The sequence below is a fragment of the Salmo trutta genome, chromosome 25, assembly GCF_901001165.1.
Source record: "Salmo trutta chromosome 25, fSalTru1.1, whole genome shotgun sequence".
In the NCBI taxonomy this organism is placed as follows: Eukaryota; Metazoa; Chordata; class Actinopteri; order Salmoniformes; family Salmonidae; genus Salmo; species Salmo trutta.
Window position 1 is genome coordinate 23,313,940 of NC_042981.1, and position 26,178 is coordinate 23,340,117.

The 26,178-nt window shown below is 43.3% G+C and overlaps 1 protein-coding gene across 7 annotated transcripts in view; it reads right to left on the minus strand.

Annotated features, from left to right (window-relative positions):
- Positions 1-568: 568 nt before the first annotated feature.
- LOC115162181 (probable phospholipid-transporting ATPase VD) overlaps positions 569-26,178 on the minus strand; it is a 36,071-nt gene continuing 10,461 nt past the window's right edge. For 4 of the 7 annotated variants that reach the window (XM_029713235.1, XM_029713234.1, XM_029713236.1 and 1 more), the window contains 18 exons: positions 21,855-22,059; positions 21,416-21,519; positions 21,204-21,310; positions 18,824-18,955; positions 16,448-16,560; positions 16,111-16,363; positions 13,550-13,755; positions 13,179-13,352; positions 8,020-8,838; positions 7,726-7,852; positions 5,814-5,998; positions 5,459-5,714; positions 5,113-5,315; positions 4,806-5,006; positions 4,597-4,677; positions 4,312-4,416; positions 2,212-2,399; positions 569-2,077 (listed from right to left, as the gene is read on the minus strand). In XM_029713235.1, coding sequence (XP_029569095.1) covers positions 1,834-2,077; positions 2,212-2,399; positions 4,312-4,416; positions 4,597-4,677; positions 4,806-5,006; positions 5,113-5,315; positions 5,459-5,714; positions 5,814-5,998; positions 7,726-7,852; positions 8,020-8,838; positions 13,179-13,352; positions 13,550-13,755; positions 16,111-16,363; positions 16,448-16,560; positions 18,824-18,955; positions 21,204-21,310; positions 21,416-21,519; positions 21,855-22,059 — 3,703 coding nt within the window. In that variant the 3' untranslated portion in view covers positions 569-1,833. The remainder of the gene's footprint in view (positions 2,078-2,211; positions 2,400-4,311; positions 4,417-4,596; positions 4,678-4,805; positions 5,007-5,112; positions 5,316-5,458; positions 5,715-5,813; positions 5,999-7,725; positions 7,853-8,019; positions 8,839-13,178; positions 13,353-13,549; positions 13,756-16,110; positions 16,364-16,447; positions 16,561-18,823; positions 18,956-21,203; positions 21,311-21,415; positions 21,520-21,854; positions 22,060-26,178) is intronic. The other 3 variants (XM_029713237.1, XM_029713240.1, XM_029713238.1) reach the window with 2 other exon arrangements.

Sequence of the window (26,178 nt, forward strand, 5' to 3'; positions counted from 1 at the left end):
AGTATTTGGTTTTAAGTATATTTAAGTATTACAAGTAAATGTAATTGCTAAAATATACTTAAGTATCAAAAGTATAAATCATTTCAAATTCCTTATATTAAGCAAACCACAATGTGTTTTTTAATTTACAGATACCCAGGGGCACACTCAAACACAATTTACAAACAAAGCATTTGTGTTTAGTGAGTCCGCCAAATCAGAGGCAGTAGGGATCACCAGGGATGTTCTCTTGATAAGTGTGTGAATTGGCCAATTTTCCTGTCCTGCTAAGCATTCAAAATGTAATGATTATTTTGGGTGTCAGGGAAAAGGTATGGAGTAAAAAGTACATTGTTTTATTTAGGAAAGTAAAAGTTGTCAAAAATATAAATAGTAAAAATATCCCCAAAAAAACAACTTAAGTAGTACTTTAAAGTATTTTTACTGAAGTACTTTACACCACTGCCTACTTCACATATAGAGGCCATTCCTGAATCCTCCTCCTGCACTTAGGCCTACTAAGTTACACTTTTGGTTGTCTTGCTTTAGAAGCCCCAGGCCCTCAATCAATTCCCACATTTCATTTTCATTTTGTCAGTGTGTAACTGTACATAGCATTTTGGTTCTTGTCTTGTAACTAAACGTGTGCTGCCACTTTGGTCAGGACTTTCTCAAAAAGAGATTGTATCTCAAGGAAATACATGTTAAATAAATCTTTCCCATGTTTTAGTGGACTGCTTTACTCAACTACAGGTCAGAGGGAAACAGTGGTGAGAAAGGTCAGGTCCATGCCAAATCCATTTCAACTCCAGTCAAAATGAATTCAAGTGTGATTCAGGAGGAAAAGGCCACTTTACAGCATTTTGATTTGGTCTAGCCCGTCAATGGGACCTCTGTGTCCAAGGTTCATATGCATCATTTACAACGTTATTTTGGAGTGTTTGTTTAAGAAACGCCAACGTCGAAGAGTTGTGCCTAAACAAAAAAAGGAGTCATAGCTTGATGTGAACTTTAAAAATAAGTGTAGGCAGCTCAAGGATTGTAAACACATTCCAAACATTAACCACTCCTGCATACAATTCCACCCTTCTCAACAAAGCAGCGCTTTGATAACTAATAATGATAACTAATAGCATTCTGTTCTCTACATGCTCAGTGCACACTGAAGAGGGCCAGAGTGGACCACACCTAGCAGTGTTCGGGTGTAGTGCACTATGAAGGGGCCTCTTCACCATGGACACTGGATTGTGTCAAAGTTCTACAGTACAGCAGACACACGTTTATGAATATCTAGGTGTCCACATCACCAATCCTTTCTCAAGGGACCATGACTCCATGTTAATGCAACTCTAGGCACGTGAGAAACATCTATCTCTTTGCCCTGGATAGTCAGCATGGTGATCTTAACCATCACCAGTGAGCAACGCATGCACGGCAGCAAGCCAGCTAGCTTTGAAGGGTGTTAGGGTTGAACCCTGTAGCCACCATGTAAATAATGAATAGCACAGACTTGGAACCTCTAACCCTTGCAATTTGACTGGTAAACTCATGGGTACTCTAGCAATGGCTGCCTGGTATTGTGATGAAAGAATTTCCATGTTAATGTATAATGTTCATTCAAATGATAACTGATGTGGCTCATGCAATGGAATGTATTTTTTGTAATGTCAGTTGAGTTAATTCAGCAAATCACAGCAGATTGATGGGTACACTTCCAGCTTTTACTTCCTGCTTTTACTTCCTTCTTTGCTCCTATGAGTACACTCACAATGGCCAGATGTCCACCAATGACTTGAATGGGAACTATTATTTTCTTTCTATTTCTATGGTAGCCCCCTCCTGTAGCCTCTGAGGTCAGGAGAACACAGAGCCAGTGGCAGCTCTGCATTCCTTCAGCTCTTTAGGGAGTATAAAGTCAGGGATCTTGATGTCCAAGTCTTCCACGTTGATGACGAGGCCCCTGGCTTTACTCTGGGCCTGGGTCTGGTTCCAGCGCTGCATCCTCCTACAGTAGTTGTCTGGGTTGAGCTGGTCCATCAGAGCAGCCTTCAGTGTGTCAGAGGGGGAGATGCTGTTGCACAATGCATGGAACAGGAATCTGAAAGAGTGACAGTGAGTGAAGGTAGAAAAGGTTTAAAAAACGATTTACAAAAAAGATGTTTTTTTATGACGTGGGTCTCAAATCGAGCAGTGATTCTGTCTGAAAAATGGCACTACTGTTGGTATGTATACCTTGGTAGCAGTGCCAGCACGGTGGTGAGGGCACACACTCCATAGAAGAGTGGTTGGGACATCTGTAGCTTGTCCACACCAAGGGGATTGGTGGGGGGGCTACACGTCACACACACCACACTGAAGACCAGGGTGAAAGAGAAGTAGAAGAGAGCACTACCCACCAGCACTAACACATGTAGCCATGTCTGTAACACAGGAACATAGCACAGATCAACATAGGAATAGAAATAGAGTACATAACATGGAACAGGAATATTCAGACACGATCCCAGGTGCACTTATTCACAACTTGAACCCATGAGTTGCCCCTTCAAAATGTGAAGGCATTGAGACCTAGTCAAAAGTGATAAATACAGTGCATTCGGAAAATGTATTCAGACCCCTTGACTTTTTCCACATGTTACGTTACTGCCTTATTTTAAAAATGATTAAATTGTTTTTTCCCCCTCATCAATCTGCACACATTACTCCATAATGACAAAGTGAAAACAGGTTTTAGGAAATGTTTGCAAATGTATAAAAACAAACAATTACAGCCTAAAGTCTTTTTGGGTATGACGCTACAAGCTTGGCATACCTGTATTCGGGGATTTTCTCCTATTCTTCTCTGCAGATCCTCTCAAGCTCTGTCGGGTTGGATGGGGAGCGTCGCTGCACAGCTATTTTCAGGTCTCTCCAGAGATGTTAGATCGGGTTCAAGTCCGGCCTCTGGCTGGGCCACTCAAGGACATTAAGAGACTTGTCCCAAAGCCACTCCTGCGTTGTCTTGGCTGTGTGTTTAGGGTCATTGTCCTGTTGGAAGATGAGGTCCTGAGCGCTCTGGAGTAGATTTTCATCAAGGATCTCTCTGTACTTTCCTTCATTCATCTTTCCCTCAATCCTGACTAGGCTCCAAGTCCCTGTCGCTGAAAAACATCCCCATAGCATGCTGCCACCACCATGCTTCACGGTAGGGTTGGTACCAGGTTTCCTCCAGACGTGACTCTTGGCATTCAGGCCAAAGAGTTCAATCTTGGTTTCATCAGACCAGAGAATCTTGTTTCTCATGGTCTGAGACTCCAAGCAGGCTGTCATGTGCCTTTTACTGAGGAGTGGCTTCCGTCTGGCCACTCTACCATAAAGACCTGATTGGTGGAGTGCTGCAAAGATCGTTGTCCTTCTGGAAGGTTCTACCATCTCCACAGAGGAACTCTGAAGCTCTGTCAGAGTGACCATCGGATTCTTGGTCACCTCCCTGACCAAGGTCCTTCTCCCCCAATTGCGCAGTTTGGCCGGGCAGCCAGCTCAAGGAAGAATCTTGGTGGTTCCAAACTTCTTCCATTTAAGAATGACGGAGGCCACGGTGTTCTTGGGGACCTTCAATGCTTGGCGACACAATCCTGTCTCAGAGCTCTACGGACAATTCCTTCAACCTCATGGCTTGGTTTTTGCTCTGACATGCACTGTTGACTATGGGACCTTATATAGACAGGTTTGTGCCTTTCCAAATTGTGTCCAATCAATTGAATTCACCACAGGTGGACTCCAATCAAGTTGTAGAAACATCTCAAGGATGATAAATGGGAACAGGATGCACCTGAGCTCGAGTCTTATAGCAAAGGGTCTGAATACTTATGTAAATAAGGTAATTTAAACATTTTTTGCAAAAAATTCTAAAAACCTGTTTTTGCTTTGTCATTATGGGGTGTCGTGTGTAGATTGACATTTTTTTTTTAGAATAAGGCTATAACGTAACAAAATGTGGTAAAGGTCAAGAGGTCTGTATACTTTCTGAATGCACTTTACGTAGCCTACTGTAGGCTCCACTACATTTGTTCAGAACAATTAACTTGAAAGCAAAAGAATGTTGCTCTCAAAAAGTATCAAAAGAAAGGTGAAAATCGAAGTTTCAGGGAAGAATGGACAGAGAGATGTGTTCATCTTACAATATTTTCCCAATGCCAAGCCAGTGTGTCTTATTTGCAATGAAAATGAATTATTTGTAAACAGTGACAATATCAGACTTCATTATGAATTTAAGCATGGAACTTTCAAAGTGGCATTCCCACCCCCAAAAATAATTGGGTGTGGGTGTGTCAGGTAAGGTGTGATTCTCACCAGTGTGCGGCTCTCGATGACCTGGTGTAGTAGGATGATGAGGAGGGCCGAGGCGTTGATGGGAGACCCAAAAGAGAGCATGTCTGCATCTGACCCTGCATGTGCCTGACCAAAAATAAGGAAATCCTGTCATGCCTTCAAAGGCAGGGTATGGCATGATGCCCTATTCAACTGAAACTACTCCCAGACTAGAGAGAACAACACCTCACTGACCCCTTCTCAGGGTATATGTATCAAAACACAATAGATCAATGGCAATAACACTATTTGTGGAAATCTACTCACAAAGTAAGGAATGAAGAAACAGACAAGGCTTTGGTAAAGAGCGTCCAGCATCGTCAGCCAGAAGGTAGAAGGGAGGTAGGCCTGGAAAGATACATAAATAAAACATATCAATGTGTGTATGTGTTAGTGCTGGGCTACAACAAAAATATACCCAAGGACCAGAGTTGGAAATAACTGTCCTAATACAACCAGATTCCTCCTTAACACACCTTGGAATTCTGTCCGGATTTGTAGAGCTCCGGTAACTTAATGAGGGTTTCTGCAGACACGTCTTTGTCCAGGATCCCGTAGAGAAGGGGAGGGGCGGAGGTGAAGAGGAGGTTGAAGAAGATGAGCACCCAGGAGTTGGTCATGACGCTCCCCGAGAAACCACAGAAGAACTGGTACCAGAACAGCAGATTCACATACATCTACACACACAGGAAGAGAGAGGGACAAAGGGAGGGAGGAAGAGAAAATAAAGACAGAGATCGTGAGAGTGTGTGTGTGCCTGGGGTGAGTGAGAGATGTTCTTACCACATTCTTGTAGAAGAAGTAGAGAATCATGTTGGCCAGGCGTGTGTAGCACCAGTGGCCATGGACCAACAGCAGCTTGCGGAGGTGTTTAAACCTGGAGATGGCAAAGTCACTGGACATCACAGCCTGCATGCCCTCCTGGCCAGATATCCCAATGCCAACATCTGCCACCTGGATCATACTGACATCATTGGCTCCATCACCTGAACAAAAAGGACGCCCCAGACTTAAGAAATCTAGATTGGAAGCACTAAGACAGGGCTATTCCTACTGCCTTATAAATGTGCATAAATGTTTATATATCCTGGACTTCTAATTTATTTAAGTGTTACCGACTTCCACTGACCTATGGCGAGGGTCATGACTCGGAGCTGGTCCCGTACTAGTTGTACCACATGGCTCTTCTGAAGTGGGGTGGAGCGGCAGCAGACCACGGCCCTGCAGCGCCGGCTCAGCTCCAGGAAGTCCCCTTTCAGGTCCTCCTGCAGGGCGAAGTCCAGCGTGCGCCCGTCCACCACCAAGGTGAAGCCTGACGTGCCCTCAGCTGCCTCGCCACACTCCACCTCCGCCCGCAGCTCCAGCAACAAGGCCTTGCAGGCCTCCTGAAGAGAGAGACAAGACAGGATGAGGAAGATTGACAGCAGGATGACAGGAACGCATTTTGAAGGACAAATCATTTAGAATAACAGGATAACATTCACCTTGCTACCACAGTTAGCAGTCAGCAGTTGGTCTGTGGACCTGAGCAGTTTGCAGGCACAGGCGATATTTATGGCAGTCTCTTGTTTGTCCCCTGTGAGGACCCATACTTTGACCCCTGCTCTCTGTAGTGCCTCAATGGTCTCTGGCACCTCTTCCTGCAATCTATCCACAATCCCTGTTGCCCCTGGCGACAGAAACAGTAACACTACAGTCAGCCATTGCAATTGGTTGTTGCTAGCCCCTAACCAAGTTTAGGGGTGACCCCATTTAGTCGACTGGTCGATTGTTTGGTCGATAGGCTGTTAGTCGAGCGGTAGCAAACAATATCTATATACAGTAGCAGTCAAAAGTTTGTACACACCTACTCATTCCAGGGTTTTTCTTTATTTTTACTATTTTCTACATTGTAGAATAATAGTGAAGACATCAAAACATTCCATCACCCTCCTTCTTGGCCATATAGCCCTTACACAGCCTGGAGGTGTGTTTTGGGTTATCGTCCTGTTGAAAAACAAATGATAGTCCCACTAAGCGCAAACCAGATGGGATGGCATATTGCACCAGAATGCTGTGGTAGCCATGCTGGTTAAGTGTGCCTTGAATTCTAAATAAATCACTGACAGTGTCACCAGCAAGACACCCCCACACCTCCTCCTCCATGCTTCACGGTGGGAACCACACATGCAGAGATCATCCGCTCACCTACTCTGCGTCTCACAAAGACACGGCGGTTGGAACCAAAAATCTCAAATTTGTATTCATCAGACTAAAGGACAGATTTCCACCAGTCTAATGTCCATTGCTCATGTTTCTTGCCCCAAGCAAGTCTCTTATTATTGGTGTCCTTTAGTAGTGGTTTCTTTGCAGCAATTCGACCATGAAGGCCTGATTTACGCAGTCTCTGAACATTTGAAGCTGCTTGAGAGAATGCCAAGAGTGTGCAAAGCTGTCATCAAGGCAAAGGGTGGCTACTTTGAAGAATCTCAAATATAAAATATATTTTGATTTGTTTAACACTTTTTTGGTTCCTACATGATTCCATATGTGTCATTTCATAGTTTGTCTTCACTATTATTCTACAATTTAGAAAATAGTCAAAATAATGTCAAACCCTTGAATGAGTAGGTGTGTCCAAATTTTCGACTAATAAATAAAGGCTTTAAACTGTTTTTCGTTAGAACAGCCTCTCTGGTATTATTCAGAATTTACTTAGTGCCGTTTAAGCTGTTCCAAATTGTCAAAAAAATGATTTGTAAAATAACAATAACGCTCCTTTTTCTTGATCTCCTTCTTATTGTAATTATTACTATTATGATCATAAGAAATGTCATTATCATTAGTAGGCTTAGTATAGCAGCCTCGTATAACCACCATTGAGCTGTAGGCCTAAGAGCGCATCCAGTTAAGCATTAACACCATAACTTACTTAGACCTATACTGCATCAATCAATCATTCATTCATTTGTGTATGTCATCACACAGCATACCAGTCATTCATGATTTGAAATGGAATCAAGCATTTTTGTTTTAAAATAAAATAAAGCGAGCTTTGAAGAATTAGCTTAAACAATAAATAAACCGTTCCATATTGGAAATTGCATTCGTAAATAAATGCGACTGTTTTAAGGGGGGAAAAAACGATTTAATCAATTTTAGAATAAGGCTGTAACTTAACAAAATGTGGAAAAAGTCAAGGGGTCTGAATACTTTCCGAATGCACTGTAACCAAGTTGCTCCTTGAATTCACCACCACAGTTTATAAACAAGTGTAGGAGCAACACTTTTGACTATGAAAGTTACAGGCTGTGCCTTTAATTGATTTGTACCCTATGACTAATACTTTAGCAAGAAATAAAATAAATCATCCTTATTCTCCTAATGGTGTAAGAAAACATGTCTGTGGAGTTTTACCCAGTAGGGTGAGGTTGGTTTCCAGTCTCTGTGCAGACTCCAGTAGAAGCTCCTCTCTGTTCTCTATACTGGTCTCAGCAAATGCATGACGCTTCAACCAAATTTCATACTCCTCCTCCTCCAACACCTGTTAGCACAATGCACCAGTAAGTCACCAGTCTGAAAAATAATTTAGTCTACTGAGGACAATCAACTATTCTAAGTTATCAAGTCTTTTCTCCATAGACACAAATGTGAATTAATGTGGTATTTAAGGTCAAAGCTAAAAAGTTTAACCACTGTAGATGTCTGTACCTTCTTAGCGATGCAGAGGGTGCGAAGGCCTTCCCTGGCGTAGTTGTCTAGGTGTTTCTGGGTTTGTTCTCTGATGTGACCCTGTCTCCCGTCTGACTGCTCAGCACCTTCAGGTGACTCTGCCAGGTCCATGATGACCGAGTCGGCTCCCTTGGTGTAGACCACCACCTGGTTGGTGAGCGGGTGGCGGACCACCACAGACATCCTCTTGCGGGTGGAGTCGAAGGGCAGGATGTGGAGCAGGCGCACAGCCAGGCTGCCCATCCCTGGCAGCTCCACCAGAAGGCGCTCGAGTGAGCGTCCCTGCAGGGTGCAGCGGTAGGCCCTGGCCGCGTGGACCAGAGCCGCCTCGTCAGGGCTCTCCGCCTCATAGATCAGTTCATCTGCCCCAGGTTCACAGGGAGGGCCTTCGGCTCCGTTTGAGTTCTCCAGCCCGCTCCAGGCCCCTGGGTTGAGGTGTAACATCTTGTCCTCTTCGTCTTTCCAAGAGCCATGCTCTCCCTCCTCCTCCTCCTCATACCCTTGGTCCCCATCCCCTCCAGGGACCCCATCCAGCCCTGGTTTGATACTTAGGATGGAGGCCTCAAGGTTAGGCTCCCCGTCTGGCTCTGTACCCAGCTTGGTGGGGGTAGGGGAGGGGCTGGGGGTGAAGGAGGCTGCTTTGCCCCTGGAAAAGAGCCTGCGTGTGAAGCTGCGAGGGCTCTCTGTAGTGTGGGGAGGAGAGAGTGTGGAGAAGCGGGGGAGGCCAAAACGCTGGAACAGCATCTTGATGTCCTCCAGGGATTTAAGGGGGGTACGGGAGACCTCAGGCACCTGGACCTGGGAATGTAATTGACAACATCAGTTGAAATGGAATTGGCACTAACCCTGGTCAAACATATATACACTGCTCAAAAAAATAAAGGGAACACTAAAATAACACATCCTAGATCTGAATGAATGAAATAATCTTATTAAATACTTTTTTCTTTACATAGTTGAATGTGCTGACAACAAAATCACAAAAATAATCAATGGAAATCCAATTTATCAACCCATGGAGGTCTGGATTTGGAGTCACACTCAAAATTAAAGTGGAAAACCACACTACAGGCTGATCCAACTTTGATGTAATGTCCTTAAAATAAGTCAAAATGAGGCTCAGTAGTGTGTGTGGCCTCCACGTGCCTGTATGACCTCCCTACAACGCCTGGGCATGCTCCTGATGAGGTGGCGGATGGTCTCCTGAGAGATCTCCTCCCAGACCTGGACTAAAGCATCCGCCAACTCCTGGACAGTCTGTGGTGCAACGTGGCGTTGGTGGATGGAGCGAGACATGATGTCCCAGATGTGCTCAATTGGATTCAGGTCTGGGGAACGGGCGGGCCAGTCCATAGCATCAATGCCTTCCTCTTGCAGGAACTGCTGACACACTCCAGCCACATGAGGTCTAGCATTGTCTTGCATTAGGAGGAACCCAGGGCCAACCGCACCAGCATATGGGCTCACAAGGGGTCTGAGGATCTCATCTCGTTACCTAATGGCAGTCAGGCTACCTCTGGCGAGCACATGGAGGGCTGTGCGGCCCCCCAAAGAAATGCCACCCCACACCATGACTGACCCACCGCCAAACCGGTCATGCTGGAGGATGTTGCAGGCAGCAGAACGTTCTCCACGGCGTCTCCAGACTCTGTCACGTCTGTCACATGTGCTCAGTGTGAACCTGCTTTCATCTGTGAAGAGCACAGGGCGCCAGTGGCAAATTTGCCAATCTTGGTGTTCTCTGGCAAATGCCAAACGTCCTGCACGGTGTTGGGCCGTAAGCACAACCCCCACCTGTGGACGTCGGGCCCTCATACCACCCTCATGGAGTCTGTTTCTGACCGTTTGAGCAGACACATGCACATTTTTGGCCTGCTGGAGGTCATTTTGCAGGGCTCTGGCCTGCACAAAGGCGGAGGTAGCGGTCCTGCTGCTGGGTTGTTGCCCTCCTACGGCCTCCTCCACGTCTCCTGATGTACTGGCCTGTCTCCTGGTAGCGCCTCCATGCTCTGGACACTACGCTGACAGACACAGCAAACCTTCTTGCCACAGCTCGCATTGATGTGCCATCCTGGATGAGCTGCACTACCTGAGCCACTTGTGTGGGTTGTAGACTCCGTCTCATGCTACCACTAGAGTGAAAGCACTGCCAGCATTCAAAAGTGACCAAAACATCAGCCAGGAAGCATAGGAACTGAGAAGTGGTCTGTGGTCACCACCTGCAGAACCACTCCTTTATTGGGGGTGTCTTGCTAATTGCTTATATTTTCCACCTGTTGTCTATTCCATTTGCACAACAGCAATAAATGTATTTATTGTCAATCAGTGTTGCTTCCTAAGTGGACAGTTTGATTTCACAGAAGTGTGATTGACTTGGAGTTACATTGTGTTGTTTAAGTGTTCCCTTTATTTTTTTGAGCAGTGTATTTTTGTTACATTCAGCATGTGCTTTCCCCCTTTGAGGACTACACATGGATATTGTTTGGAATTAAAACATCGCAAACACAGGGTTTGTACAGAAAGAAGCATGTCAAATTCAAGGACTTTTGTCACGGATCCCCCCGGTACTGATGCTCATTCTGTTCACCAGTTCCAGAGGTCTACGTCACCGGCTTTCTAGGCTTCACTGAACGGGATTCATTATCATCAACCCCGGACTGTCTTTTCTGATTACACACACCTGGTTCCCATTTCCCCTGATTAGTATGTTATATATGTGCCCTCTGTTCCCTCTGTCGGTTATTGTTCCCATGTCCGTTGGTGGTGTGAGTACCTATGCGTTGGTGCAGCTGTTATGCTGTGTGCGCGCTATATATATATATATATATATATAGTGTATTACGGGTATCGTCCCGTGTCAGTCAACAAGGTTTACCCTCGCTCTTTTGTTTGGGTACAGCCCAGTGTTTTTGTATATGTGTTTGTTATGGGTGTATTAAAAACCCCTATTGTGTATTCCTGCACCTGTCTCCAAAATCCTTTATACCAGCGTGACATTTTCAAGTACTTTTTCAAGCACTAATATTTATTTTCAAGGACCATCAATTTACAATAGTTCAAATAAAATGTTAGTCACATGCGCCAAATACAACTGGTATAGATAGACCTTACAGTGAAATGCTTACTTATGACCCTCTAACCAACAATGCAGTTTAAAAAAATACAGATAAGAATAAGAAATAAAAGTAACAAGTAATTAAAGAGCAGCAGTAAAATAGACTATATACAGGGGGTACCGGTACAGAGTCAATGTGTGGGGGCACCGGTTAGTTGAGGTAGTATGTACATGTAGGTAGAGTTATTAAAGTGACTATGCATAGATGACAACAGAGAGTAGCAGTGGTGTAAAAGAGGAGGGGGGGCAATGCAAATAGTCTGAGTAGCCATTTGATTAGATGTTCAGGAATCTTATGGCTTGGGGTTAGAAGCTGTTTACAAGCCTCTTGGAACTAGACTTGGCACTCCGGTACTGCTTGCCATGCGGTAGCAGAGAGAACAGTCTATGACTAGGGTGGCTGGAGTCTTAGACAATTTTTAGGGCCTTCCTCTGACACCGCCTGGTATAGAGGTCCTGGATGGCAGGAAGCTTGGCCCCAGTGATGTACTGGGCCGTTCGCACTACCCTCTGTAGTGCCTTGCGGTCGAAGGCCGAGCAGTTGCCATACCAGGCAGTGATGCAACCAGTCAGGATGCTCTCGATGGTGCAGCTGTAGAACTTTGAGGATCTGAAGACCCTTGTCAAATCCTATTCCTATTATGCAATTGTTTCTGGTCACCACTAGATGGCAGTATATCGCCACAAAAATAAACAAACTTTGTATATTCATCACTACCTTACAAGTTCTACTCAATAATAAGTGTTTTACTACTTACATGAGTGTAAGTCAGTACTGATGCCGTTGTAATTTGAGTAGAGATGAGCAGAGCTTTGGGACATGCCTACTGGTGAACACACATTTCCTATTGCAGCTTAATGACTATTGTATTTTTATTGGGCATTTGGGAATCTACTACTTAATAGTTTGAGGACAGACACTGGCAGACGAGAAGTAAGTACAGGGAGTGAATATTTAATAAATAACGGACATGAAACAAAACAAGGACAGCGACAAAACAACATTAATGCAGACACGGGGAAGAAACTGAGGAAGTGACAGATATAGGGGAGGCAATAAATTAGGTAGAGTCCAGGTGAGTCCCATGAAGCGCTGATGCGCGCAACGATGGTGACAGGTGTGCGTAATGATGGGCCGCCGAGAGGGAGAGCGAGAGCAGGCGTGACATAGTTACAAAAAAGCGTCTTGCTTCTGACAGGCAGCTTTAACGTCACCGGTCGCGAGAAGGGCGGGTGTGCTGTGTGAAGAAAGCAGCATGTGAACAGCCACCAGAACGGCAAAAGTACAGCTGCCACTTGATGAAGCGTAATATCGCGAGCGCTCCTTGAACAAGGCTAAAAAGCTCTGGAGAGAAAAAGTCAATGTAGAACTGGCGCCAGAGCAGGATGCAGCTTTGTGTCTTTCCCCCTTCAGGGCCGATTCACCCATGCTAGCAATGTCAAAGTCTGACACATTTTTTGCACATTACACGTTCTGGGTTGGTTGGGTCCAGTGATGTAGTGGTAAAAAAAAATGAAAAAAGGGGGAAACTATACTGAACAAAAATATAAAACACAACATGTAAAGTGTTGGGCCCATGTTTCATGAGCTGAAATTCAAGATCTCAGACATTTTCCATACACACATTGAATCTACATTTGCCCGGCATTTTAACTATCTATGTGATGTTTGGCGGTGCCTAATCAGTCACTTCTGTACCTGCCTGGCTGAGTGGCAGTGTGGGTGGAATGAGCGATCTTACCTGGCAACCAGAGAGCGAAACACGTGAGGAAATAAAACTCGGCAGTCTGCCTGGAAATGAATTCGTAAGACCAATACATTTTTCAAATATTTTTCATATTAACATATTTTATCATTTTCTCTTTTCATTTGAATTCAAGTACCAACTGAGAACATGTCTGATTTGCAGTATTGCAGTACTTGAATTTCAGAGTGCCAAATTCAAGTACTTTAATTAAGCACCGTGTGCAAACCCTGCAAACATCTACCTCCTTCTTTTATTAAGTTGAGGCTGTTACGTACCACATGGCGGGGCTGGTTGGGAGAAGACACCACTACCGTGTTGCAGATGGCCAGAGCCATGAAGAAGTCAACGATGTAGGTGAGCTCCATACTGGCGTCCCTCAGAAGGAAGAGTGGAGAGGACAGACAGTTCAGCTTCTGAACCAGGAAAGGGTCTGGGACTATATCCTTCTCCTTGAGGGAAGACCGGAAAATTGGAATTAGACATTTCATATCATGCCGTCAGTTGTGTGTGATTCAATGAATCAACTAATCACCAAGTCTTGATTAGAAGAATCAGGTGTCTTAGTGCTTGGCTAGAACAAAAACGTGCATCTCCTGAGGGGTCTTATTGCGAATGGATTAAGAAACACTGGGTGTATGAGTTTCACCATGGGGCTACTGAAGGCGCTGTGTCGGGGCAGGGTGGGGCTGGGTGACTCCTCCCCCTCAGAGTGGCCTGTCAGTGTGTGCAGGGACACAGAGCTGCGGTTGCAGCTGAGTGACTTGCAGCTCAGGGACTTGGCGCTGGCACGTGACTTGAGCGTGTGGGAGCAACCCATCGCCTCATCCTCCTTGTACACTTCAAGCCTCCGCGCTGCCAGAAAGACAGACAGGGAGGGACAAAAGAAATGGTTAAATACATTGTACAAAATCCTTAGTGTCATGGTATCATGGGAGGCATGTAGCCTTGCGGTTAGAGCCACTCCCAAGGGTGTTTCAGGTCAAATATAAGCACCCACAAAAAAATATTATTATTTTCAAACATTCACAATGCTATATCACTGATGAGTAGGGTTGCAAAGTTACCGTTAATTTACCGAAGTTACCGGAATCTTCAGTAATTTTGGTAATTAACAGAAAATCTATGGCAATTTATCGGAACTTTGGTCATTTATACTTGAATAACAATTTAGTTTTATTATAAAAATAGAGTATTCAGTTATTATATCTGTGTCCATATTGTCCATGAGTTTAGTAGATAGACCATATGGTTCAAGAGAAAATAGCCTAATTAATGAAATAATTATCTAATCAATGAAGTTTGTAAAATAAAAATAAAGGATATTTCATGCTGAAACCCTCATATTAAAACACCAATGGTATTCACTAAGTTGATGGTTTACATTTAGCATAATGTTTTACAGCTTTCTCATATTTTATTTCAAAATATACAGTACCAGTCAAAAGTTTGGACACACCTACTCATTCCAGGGATTTTCTTTATTTTTACTATTTTCTACATTGTACAACAATAGTGAAGACATCAAAACTATGAAAATGTAGTAACCAAAAAAGTGTTAAACAAATCAAAATATATTTTATATTTGAGATTCTTCAAAGTAGCCACCCTTTGCCTTGATAACAGCTTTGCATACTCTTGGCATTCTCTCAACCAGCTTCATGAGGTAGTCACCTGGAATGCATTTCAATTAACAGGTGTGCCTTGTTAACAGGTCATTTGTGGAATTTCTTTCCTTCTTAATGCGTTTGAGCCAATCAGTTGTGTTGTGACAAGGTAGGGGTGGTATACAGAAGATAGTCCTATTTGGTAAAAGTCCACATCCATATTATGGCAAGAACAGCTCAAATAAGCAGAGCGAAACGACAGTCCATCATTACTTTAAGACATGAAGGTCAGTCAATACGGAAAATTTCAAGAACTTTTAAAGTTTGTTCAAGTGTAGTCGCAAAAACCATAAAGCGCTATAATGAAACTGGCTCTCATGAGGACCGCCACAGGAATGGAAGACCCAGAGTTACCTCTGCTGCAGAGGATAAGTTAATTTGCGTTACCAGCCCCAGAAATTGCCGTTCAAATAAATGCTTCACAGAGTTCAAGTAATATACACATTTCAACATCAACTGTTCAGAGGAGACTGCGTGAATCAGGCCTTCATGGTCGAACTGCTGCAAAGAAAACACTACTGAAGGACACCAATAATAAGAGATTTGCTTGGGCCAAGAAACACGAGCAATGGACATTAGACCGGTGGAAATCTGTCCTTTGGTCTGAGGAGTCCAAATTTTACATTTTTGGTTCCAACCTCCGTGTCTTTGTGAGACGCAGAGTAGGTGAGCGGATGATCTCCATACGTGTGGTTCCCACCGTGAAGCACGGAGGAGGAGGTATGATGGTGCTTTGCTGGGGACACTATCAGTGATTTATTTAGAATTCAAGCCACACTTAACCAGTATGTCTACCGAAGCATTCTGCAGCGATACGCCATCCCATCTGGTTTACGCTTAGTGGGACTATCATTTGTTTTTCAACAGGACAATGACGCAAAACATTAGGATGTGTGAGGGCTATTTGACCAAGAAGGGGTGATGGAGTGCTGCATCAGATGACCTGACCTCCACAATCACCCTACCTCAACCAAATTTAGATGGTTTAGGTTGGACGGCAGAGTGAAGGAAAAGCAGCTAACAAGTGCTCAGCATATGTGGGAAATGACTGTTGGAAAAGCATTCCAGGTGAAGCTGGTTGAGAGAATGCCAAGAGTGTCTAAAGCTGTTATCATGGCAAAGGGTGGCTACTTTGAAGAATATAAAATATATTTGGATTTGTTTAACACTTTTTCGGTTACTACGTGAATCCATGTGTTATTTCATAGTTGTGATGTCTTCGCTATTATTCTACAATGTAGAAAATAGTCAAAATAAAGACAAACCCTTGAATGAGTAGGTGTGTCCAAACTTTTGACTGGTACTGTATATAAAGAAAATCATATTTTAGAGGGCCAGAGATGATTACATACACCTGTGATAATCTGAATTACCCGAAGGGGCCACTAGATGTCTAAAATCCCTGAAAGATACTAAAATTCGGATATTTTACTGGTAAACTTTGAACGTTTCCAGTAATATACCCTCCCTTTGCAACCCTAATCATGAGTACCCCTGATGGAAAATGTTGTGTTGTGTAGAAAAATGTACTTTGACTTCTCACCATTTTCCTCGTGGGGGTACTCCACCCCAGCAATGGTGCAGCGCCGGAACACCATCTTGTTCTCTGTCAGCGTGCCAGTCTTGTCTGAGAACACATACTGAATCTGACCCAGGTCCTCTGTGATGTTCAGGGCCCGACACTGGATCCTGGAGTCCATATACTCATTATAGAAGTCCACGTCGTTCTGGATGAAGAAGATTTGACACAGTTTGACGATCTCGATGGACACATACAGGGAGATGGGGATGAGCACCTGCCGAGGAGAGTATGGAAGATAATTTGCTAAATTCATGATGCTAAATTAACACAAAGTTAAGACATTTAGTGTGCCATCTACCTGTAAAACTATGATCATGGTCCAGAACAGGTAGAAGCCAGACAGGGCAGGAGACGTGGTGTCAGGGTTCAGAAAGGAAGCGTCCTTCAGGTTCCTGAGCCAGAGACCATGGCCTGGGGGACACAAAGAATGATACGGATGTGGTCAAAAGACTTGTTTACAGCAGCGCTATACAGTTGAAGTCGGAAGTTTACGTACACCTTAGCCAAATACATTTAAACTCAGTTTTTCACAATTCCTGACATTTAATCCTAGTAAAAATTCCCTGTCTTAGGTCAGACAGGATCACCACTTTATTTTAAGAATGTGAAATGTCAGAATAATAGTAGAGAATGATTTATTTCAGCTTCTATTTCTTTCATCACATTCCCAGTGGGACAGAAGTTTACATACACTCAATTAGTATTTGGTAGCATTGCCTTTAAATTGTTTAACTTGGGTCAAACGTTTTGGGTAGCCTTCCACAAGCTTCCCACAATAAGTTGGATTAATTTTGGCCCATTCCTCCTGACAGAGCTGGTGTAACTGAGTCAGGTTTGTAGGCCTCCTTGCTCACACACGCTTTTTCAGTTCTGCCCACAAATTTTCTATGGGATTGAGGTCAAGGCTTTGTGATGACCACTCCAATACCTTGACTTTGTTGTCCTTAAGCCATTTTGCCACAACTTTGGAAGTATGCTTGGAGTCATTGTCCGTTTGGAAGACCCATTTGCAACCAAGCTTTAACTTCCTGACTGATGTCTTGAGATGTTGCTTCAATATATCCACAGAATTTTCCATCCTCATGATGCCATCTATTTTGTGAAGTGCACCAGTCCCTCCTGCAGCAAAGCACCCCCACAACATGATGCTGCCACCCCCGAGCTTCACGGTTGGGATAGTGTTCTTCGGCTTGCCAGCCTCCCCCTTTTTCCTGCGTAACCGATGTGAAATGGCTAGTTAGTTAGCGGTGTTGCGCGCTAATAGCATTTCAATCAGTGACGTCACTCGCTCTGAGACTTGAAGTTGCAAGGGGAAACCCTACTTTTGTGGCGCGATGGGTAACGATGCTTCGTGGGGCGATGGGTAACGATGCTTCGTGGGGCGATGGGTAACGATGCTTCGTGGGGGCGATGGGTAACGATGCTTCATGGGGGCGATGGGTAACGATGCTTCGTGGGGGCGATGGGTAACGATGCTTCGTGGGGGCGATGGGTAACGATGCTTCGTGGGGGCGATGGGTAACGATGCTTCGTGGGGTGTCAGTTGTTGATGTGTGCAAGGGTCCCTGGTTCGAGCCCGGGTTGGGGCGAAGAGAGGGACGGAACCTACACTGTTACACCTGCAAACATAACAATGGTCATTATGGCCAAACAGTTCTATTTTTGTTTCATCAGACCAGAGGACATTTCTCCAAAAAGTACGATCTTTGTCCCCATGTGCAGTTGCAAACCGTAGTCTGGCTTTTTTATGGCGGTTTTGGAGCAGTGGCTTCTTCCTTGCTGAGCGGCCTTTCAGGTTATGTCGATATAGGACTCGTTTACTGTGGATATAGATACTTTGTACCTGTTTCCTCCAGCATCTTCACAAGGTCCTTTGCTGTTGTTCTGGGATTGATTTGCACTTTTTGCACCAAAGTACGTTCATCTCTAGGAGACAGAACGCGTCTCCTTCCTGAGCGGTATGACGGCTGCGTGGTCCCATGGTGTTTATACTTGCGTACTATTGTTTGTACAGATGAACGTGGTACCTTCAGGCATTTGGAAATTGCTCCCAAGGATGAACCAGACTTGTGGAAGTCTACAATTTATTTTCAGAGGTCTTGGCTGATTTCTTTTGATTGTCCCATGATGTCAAGCAAAGAGGCGCTTGAGTTTGAAGGTAGGCCTCCAATTGACTCAAATTATGTCAATTAGCCTATCAGAATCTTCTAAAGCCACGACATCCTTTTCTGGAATTTTCCAAGCTGTTTAAAGGCACAGTCAACTTAGCGTATGTAAACTTCTGACCCACTGGAATTGTAATACAGTGAATTATAAGTAAAATAATCTGTCTGTAAACAATTGTTGGAAAAATTACTTGTGTCATGCACAAAGTAGATGTCCTAACCGACTTGCCAAAACTATAGTTTGTTAACAAGAAATTTGTGGAGTGGTTGAAAAACAAGTTTTATTGACTCCAACCTAAGTGTATGTAAACTTCCGACTTCAACTGTAGCTGTGGTAAAACAGCAAAGAACAAGAACTGTGTGGATAAGTAGTGTGTTTATATAGATTTGGCCAGCAAACACATACAGCTGTGGTCAGTTAAATTGAGAGCAATACAGACCTACTGTATAGCTGTGGTCGGACACATGTTTTCATATAGATGTGGTCAGTTATATTGATCAGTACGGACCTATAGCTGCAGTCAGACACATGATGACCAGCAGGACAACACTCCACAGCACGTCCACGTTCAGCCTGCGCTCCAATTTACTGCGTTTATACCTCGGTCCATTGTTGTTCTTCATGGCTTTGGTCTCGTGACCTGCGTTCAAGATCACACAACACAACCAAGGCTATATACATGTAAATGTATGTGTGCTTTTACAGTAGACCAGTAGTGCAAAGTACTTAAGTAAATATACTTTAAAGTACTACTTAAGTAGTATTTTGGGGTATCTGTACTTTACTATTTATATTTTTGACAAGTTTTACTTCACAACATTCCTAAAGAAAATATTGTACTTTTTACTCCATACATTTTCCCTGACAACCAAAAGTACTCATTACATTTTGAATGCTTAGCAGGAAAGGAAAATAGTCAAATTCACACACTTATCAAGAGAACACGTGGTCATCCCTACTGCCTGTGACCCTGGCTATCTGTATATTTTAGCAATTACATTTACTTTTGATACTTAAGTATATTTAAAACCAAATACTTTTAGACTTTTACTGAAGTAGTATGTTACTGGCTGAATTTCACTTTTTCCCCCGAGTAACTTTCTATTAAGGTACTTTTACTCAAGTATGACAGTTGGGTACTTTTTCCACCACTGCATCAGACCTGGGTCAAAATACCGTATTTGTTTGTGGGTGACGAATAAACATGCAGAGGGGATAGTACCCTTACGGCATAACTCTATATATAATTCTACAACAGAGAAATTCTTTACAATAAAATTGCATCGGCATTGAAATGCAGTGCACAAAACGTCAAAAGCCTTCATTTTTGCTGCTGAAAAATGAAAGAAAACGAGATGAATGTCATATATAGAAAGCCATTGATGGTACCAGAGCTGATATAACTGTATACCTGTATATATTTTGTAGTAAAATAATGGTAGCAGACACCTTATGTGCCTGAGCAGACAGACTGGTTTAGCCTGCCGTGTTGTAGTCAGCCCTGCCTGACTATGTCTAGTGGGGACAAGGCATAAAAGAGCTAGGGGCAGGCTACATTCCTAGCAGCCAACTGATATAGACTATGAAGGCAGGACACTGTGGTAGTTCTCTCAACAGCCATTTTTCCATAAGGGCAGTATTATATAGGCTTTATGACAGAAGATTCAGGTTCAGTGTTATTGAGTACACGAGAGGCAGATTAATCTCTCACCAGCATAGTCTGTTACCAGAGGTCGCACCAGAGGTCCCAGAGTGGTGTGGTGTAAAAACAATTCTGGGGCCCGTAGTTTTTCCTGATCTGGTAACCTAACCAGATAAAACTCCAGACCTTATACGGTATGACTTGATTAATCTGTTGTATAAAGATAAAATATTGGCTATGATGGGACCAGAGTTTTTCTAATCACGTCACATGTTTTTTTTTTTACTCCTGGAAAAACAAATGGCCTTGGGGAGGATGAAACCCTGTAAAACTGCAGAAACCTTGTACTTGATCATATGAACTATATTTTAAAGAAGGACTAGGAATTTTCCTCTACACAGACACACAGAAAGCAAAATGATTTAGCAATAAAACTCACAGGGCTGAGCATGCTTTATACAGGTTTGCATTGTGTAGTCCTGCCGTATGCAACTGTAGGCCTAATTTAAAATTAACTCACAGTCTATGTCAGCTATTGTGTTTATTGATTCATTCCAGTTAATCCTTTTCGATTAGCTAGGTAGCCTAGTCAGCAAAAGTTTGAATATAAACCACATTTGATCCCATTCACATTTTCTGACAAAGAAATGGGCTATAAATAGACAATGTTACCGTTCTGTTTACCCTGGCCAGAGGGACAGGGTGCATAGTAGGCTAGACTATGCAGCTGTTGTTGTTAGTAGCCTACAGTTGATCAGACGGAAAAATGGTCTAGTTTCCATGCAATACTGCATGTCAGATCGCTAATGTTTAGGTGTATAGGCTGCTAAAGTTATGTAAGAGTTATTGCTTGTGTCTGTCTGGAGTGATGTGTTATCACGCTTGCTAAATAAATACCGGAGGATAGCTCTGAGCGCACTTTGTGCATTGTACCCGGCCCACGTGACCTGTGATTTCCGTGAATCCGATTGGTCAAGACACGCAAAGAGCCTGAAGCAGCACTACGATGTGAGGGACAAATTGTGCAAGAGTTGACAAATCATGAGGCAAATCGGTCTAAAAAAACAGCACTTTGCCCATCTTTTAACGCTTTTCAAAGGTGCTAAATTGCCACAGTCCTGCTGGTTGTCCAGGTATAACTTGAAATATGATGAAAACCAGCTGTGGACACCCGGGTTGGATAATGGGATACCCCAAACCCTAGAAGATCTAGACCTGAGGAAAGAGGATTGTTTCACCCTCTTACCTGCATAGACCACAATGCCTATGACGGTCTCAGTGTTGCGGATGGTGCAGCTTCGCAGGAGGAGGTTGTTGTTGTGTAAGCCCACACGAGCCTTACTGGGGTACTCCCTGTAGGAAACAAATAAGAAATAATGAAGTTACCTTTCCTTTCAAAAGTTTATAAAATGACGTCTGTCTTCATACAGTGTCTGTAGTCAATAAAACCAGACTCACATGAAACCTCGGAACCGGCTGAGGTCGTTGTTGGGGTTCTCACATTCAATGCGGCTGTGGAAGTTCTCTGGAGTCAACTCAGAACCCTGAAACACATTTTCCCACTAGACCCAAGGACAATATTTGACCTAATCCCTATTGACGTTCTTCTTCCTTACACCATACCTTTACGGGATGCGTACAGCTTTTTACACAGTGTGCACATGTGCAGTTGCGTAATGCAGGTAAATTACAGCTTCTTGTGTCATGTTTATCAAGCTTTTTATACCACTCCACCTTTAGCTGTACAATAAACGGCAGTGTTTTGTTTAGGCAGGGCGAGCCACCCCATATCTTGCACGCTTGCTTTAAGACTTAAGCCTCAAGTACTTCAAACACTGAAGTGCCATCATGATGATTTAATGATAACAGCATGTTCAAACCAATGAGAGCCACATACCTGTCGTGGCAGATCTCTGACCAGTTGTCTCTGTTTGAGGTTGGTCTCCCCGTCCAGGTTGGCCGTCTCGATGTAGCAGACGCCGTGGGGGTCAGAGGAGTACAGCAGCAGCATGTCTGCAGGGATGATCTCATTACAGGACAGACGGACAAAGTCCCCCACATGGACATCCTGCCAACGCTGGTCCACATACGTCTGCTGTTTCCTATGGTAAAAAAGCCCACAAGATAACCTGTTAACTGCTTGAGGGCAATGAGAGTGGGACCATGTGCGTACTATCAAATATGACGAAGGCCTGAAGTCCCCCACTGTTAAAACGTTGCTAACAATTAGAGGTCGACCGATTATGATTTTTCAACGCCGATACCGATTATTGGATGACCAAAAAAGCCAATACCAATTAAATCAGCCGGTTTTTATTTATTTATTTGTAATAATGACAATTACAACAATACTGAATGAACACTTATTTTAACTTAATATAATACATCAATAAAATCAATTTAGCCTCAAATAAATAATGAAACATGTTCAATTTGATTTAAATAATGCAAAAACAAAGTGTTGGAGAAGAAAGTAAAAGTGCAATATGTGCCATGTTAAAAAGCTAAGGTTTAAGTTCCTTGCTCAGAACATATGAAAGCTGGTGGTTCCTTTTAACATGAGTCTTCAATATTCCCAGGTAAGAAGTTTTAGGTTGTAGTTATTATAGAAATTATAGGACTATTTCTCTCTATACCATTTGTATTTCATATACCTTTGACTATTGAATGTTCTTATTGGCACTATAGTATTGCCAGTGTAAGAATATAGCTTCCGTCCCTCTCCTCGCCCCTACCTGGGCTCGAACCAGGAACACGTCGAAAACAGCCACCCTCGAAGCATCGCTATCCATTGCGCCACAAATGCCGCGGCCCTTGCAGAGCAAGGGGAATAACTACTTCAAGGTCTCAGAGCGAGTGCCGTCACCGATTGAAACGCTATTAGCTCGCATCCCGGTAACTAGCTAGCCATTTCACATCGGTTACACCAGCCTAATCTCGGGAGTTAGGCTTGAAGTCATAAACAGCTCAATGCTTTAAGCACAATGAAGAGCTGCTGGCAAACGCACGAAAGTGCTGTTTGAATGAATGCTTACGAGCCTGCTGCTGCCTACCACCACTCAGTCAGACTACTCTATCAAATCATAGACTTAATTATAACATAATAACACACAGAAATACGAGCCTTAGGTCATTAATATGGTCAAATCCAGAAACTATAATTTCGAAAACAAAACGTTTATTCTTTCAGTGAAATACGGAACCGTTCAGGATTTTGTCTAACGGGTGGCATCCCTAAGTCTAAATATTGCTGTTACATTGTACAACCTTAAATGTTATGTCATAATTATGTACAATTCTGCCAAATTAATTACGGTCTTTGTTAGGAATAAATGGCCTTCACACAGTTCGCAACGAGCCAGGCGGCCCAAACTGCTGCAGATACCCTGACTGCTTGCACGGAACGCAAGAGAAGTGACACAATTTCCCTAGTTAAAAGAAAGTCATGTTAGCATCCAATATTAACTAAATATGCAGGTTTAAAAATATATACTTTGTATTGATTTTAAAGAAAGGCATTGATGTTTATGGTTAGGTACACATTGGCGCAACGACAGTGCTTTTTTCGCGACTGCGCTTGTTAAATCATCACCCATTTGGAGAAGTAGGCTGTGATTCGATGAGAAATTAACAGGCACCGCATCGATTATATGCAACGCAGGACACGCTAGATAAACTAGTAATATCAACCATGTGTAGTTAACTAGTGATTATGTTAAGGTTGATTGTTTTTTATAAGATAAGTTTAATGCTAGCTAGCAACTTACCTTGGCTTCTTGCTGCACTCGCGTAACAGGTAGTTAGCCTGCCACGCAGGCTCCTCGTGGAGTGCAATGTAAGGCAGGTGGTTAGAGCGTTGGACTAGTAACCGGAAGGGTGCAAGATCGAATCCCCGGGCTGACAAGGTAAAAATCTGTCGTTCTGCCCCTGAACAAGGCAGTTAACCCACCGTTCCTAGGCCGTCATTGAAAATAAGAATGTGTTCTTAACTGACTTGCCTAGTTAAATAAAGGTTAAAAAAAAGAAAATGAACAAAAAAAAGACAAAAATTCAGCCACAATCGGTGTCCAAAAATGCCGATTACCGATTGTTATGAAAACTTGAAATCGGCCCTAATTAAATTGGCCATTCCGATTAATCGGTCGACCTCTACTAACAGTACCACAAAAGACAACAAAATAACAGTTTCACACATATGAGCAGTATTCACACAAGCAAAGGAACAGGTCTCTCTAAACAACCATAAAACGTTCCTAAACACAGACATGGTTACGTATTTTACACATTGTAAAAACTCCAGAAACACCATTAACCCTGCACTTTTTTTGTCTACATTTTGGTCAGTGTCCTGTGTTTGGGTACACAGCAACATGCACAAGATGGAACCATGCCAACTGTAAGGTAGGGTGGGTGTTAAGAAACAAGTCTTCAAGTCAATCAGAGGGAGTGAGTGTAAGGCTTCTCAAACACACAATGTTCAACCAAGGCAGCTATGAGCCAGTGTGTGAACACACCTCAAGGTTAATCATTTATTTTACTGTCCACCACCACCACCACCCTTTCCTGGCAGGAAAGAGACTGAGAAACAAATTACTGAGAAACAAATTACTGTAATACTGTGGTTTGTTATTCACCCAATATAAAAGATATGTTAAAGATAGTTGGTATGGATAGGCCCTAGGAAAGGGGTCGTTAACAGGCTGCCCAAAATCAGCCCGCGAGTGATTTTTGTTGGCCCCCTAAAGTTTAGTTTTTGGTAAAAAAAAAAAAAAGACTCAAATCACCAGGAATTCAGCTAAAAATGAGTTTAATTTAGAAAATCTTTTCCCACAAATAAAAAAAAGAGACGTGATTGAGTCTCAATGTAATCAAGGTACGAAATTATTATTTTCAAATACAACCTCTTTTTGGGCTTAGTTGTGGTCAATTTGCAGTGTACAAATGATTATACAACACAAATGGTCCTGCGGCAGAATCTACTCCTGCCCTAAGGATTGTCTGGCCTCAGTAAGCCTGAGGCTATGAATGATTGCATGGTGGGACATGTAGACCTGGGAGGAAGAACCAATAGGCTACCTCGACCACTCACTCCTAGACTCCGGAAAAGGGGATAGATTTGACATGGGGTTAGCAACCCCATCCTGAGCAAAATAGATTATGATAAAGATACCTCAACAAGTGAGGACACAGCCATTGAACAATTCATTTCTCTTGTCAAGGCCTTATGTGCAGAGAGACATGAAAGGAATTGAGTGAGATGTGTGTCCATCTCTCACATGGCACAACAATTATGTTTTACAACCACAGATGGTATAATTTAACCCCTTGTAATTAGAGATTGTCAACTTGTCCTACTTTCAGTTCAGCATATACAGTGCATTTAAAAAGTATTCAGACCCCTTGACTTTTTTCAAATGTTGTTACGTTACAGCCTTATTCTAAAATGGATAAAATTGTATTCATCAATCTACACACAATACCCCATCTAAAAACAGGTTTTTCGAAATGTTTACACATTAAAAAAAAAGTTTAAAAAAAATAAATGAAATATCAGATTAACATAAGTATTCTGATCCTTTACTCAGTACTTTGTTGAAGCACCTTTGGCAGTGATAACAGCCCAGAGTCTTCTTGGGTATGACGCTACAAGCTTGGCACACCTGTATTTGGGGAATTTCTCCCATTCTTCTCTGTAGATCCTCTCAAGTTCTGTCAGGTTGGATGGGGAACGTTGCTGCAGAGCTATTTTCAGGTCACTCCAGAGATTTTCGATCAGGTTGAAGTCCGGGCTCTGGCTGGGCCTCTCAAGGACATTCAGAGACCTGTCCCGAAGCCACTCCTGCGTTGTCTTGGCTGTGTGCTTAGGGTCGTTGTCCTATTGGAAGGTGAACCTTCGCCCCAGTCTGAGGTCCTGAGCAGGTTTTGATCAGGGATCTCTGTACTTTGCGCTGTTCATCCCCACAATATGATGTTGCCACCACCATGATTCACCGTAGGGATGGTGCCAGGTTTCCTCCAGACGTGACGCTTGGTATTTAGGCCAAATAGTTCAATCTTGGTTTCATCAGACCAGAGAATCTTGTTTCTCATGGTCTGAGAGTCTTTAGGTGCCTTTTGGCAAACTCCAAGCGGGCTGTCATGTGCCTTTTACAGAGGAGTGGCTTCTGTCTTACCACTCTACCATAAATGCCAGATTGGTGGAGTGCTGCAGAGATGGGAGA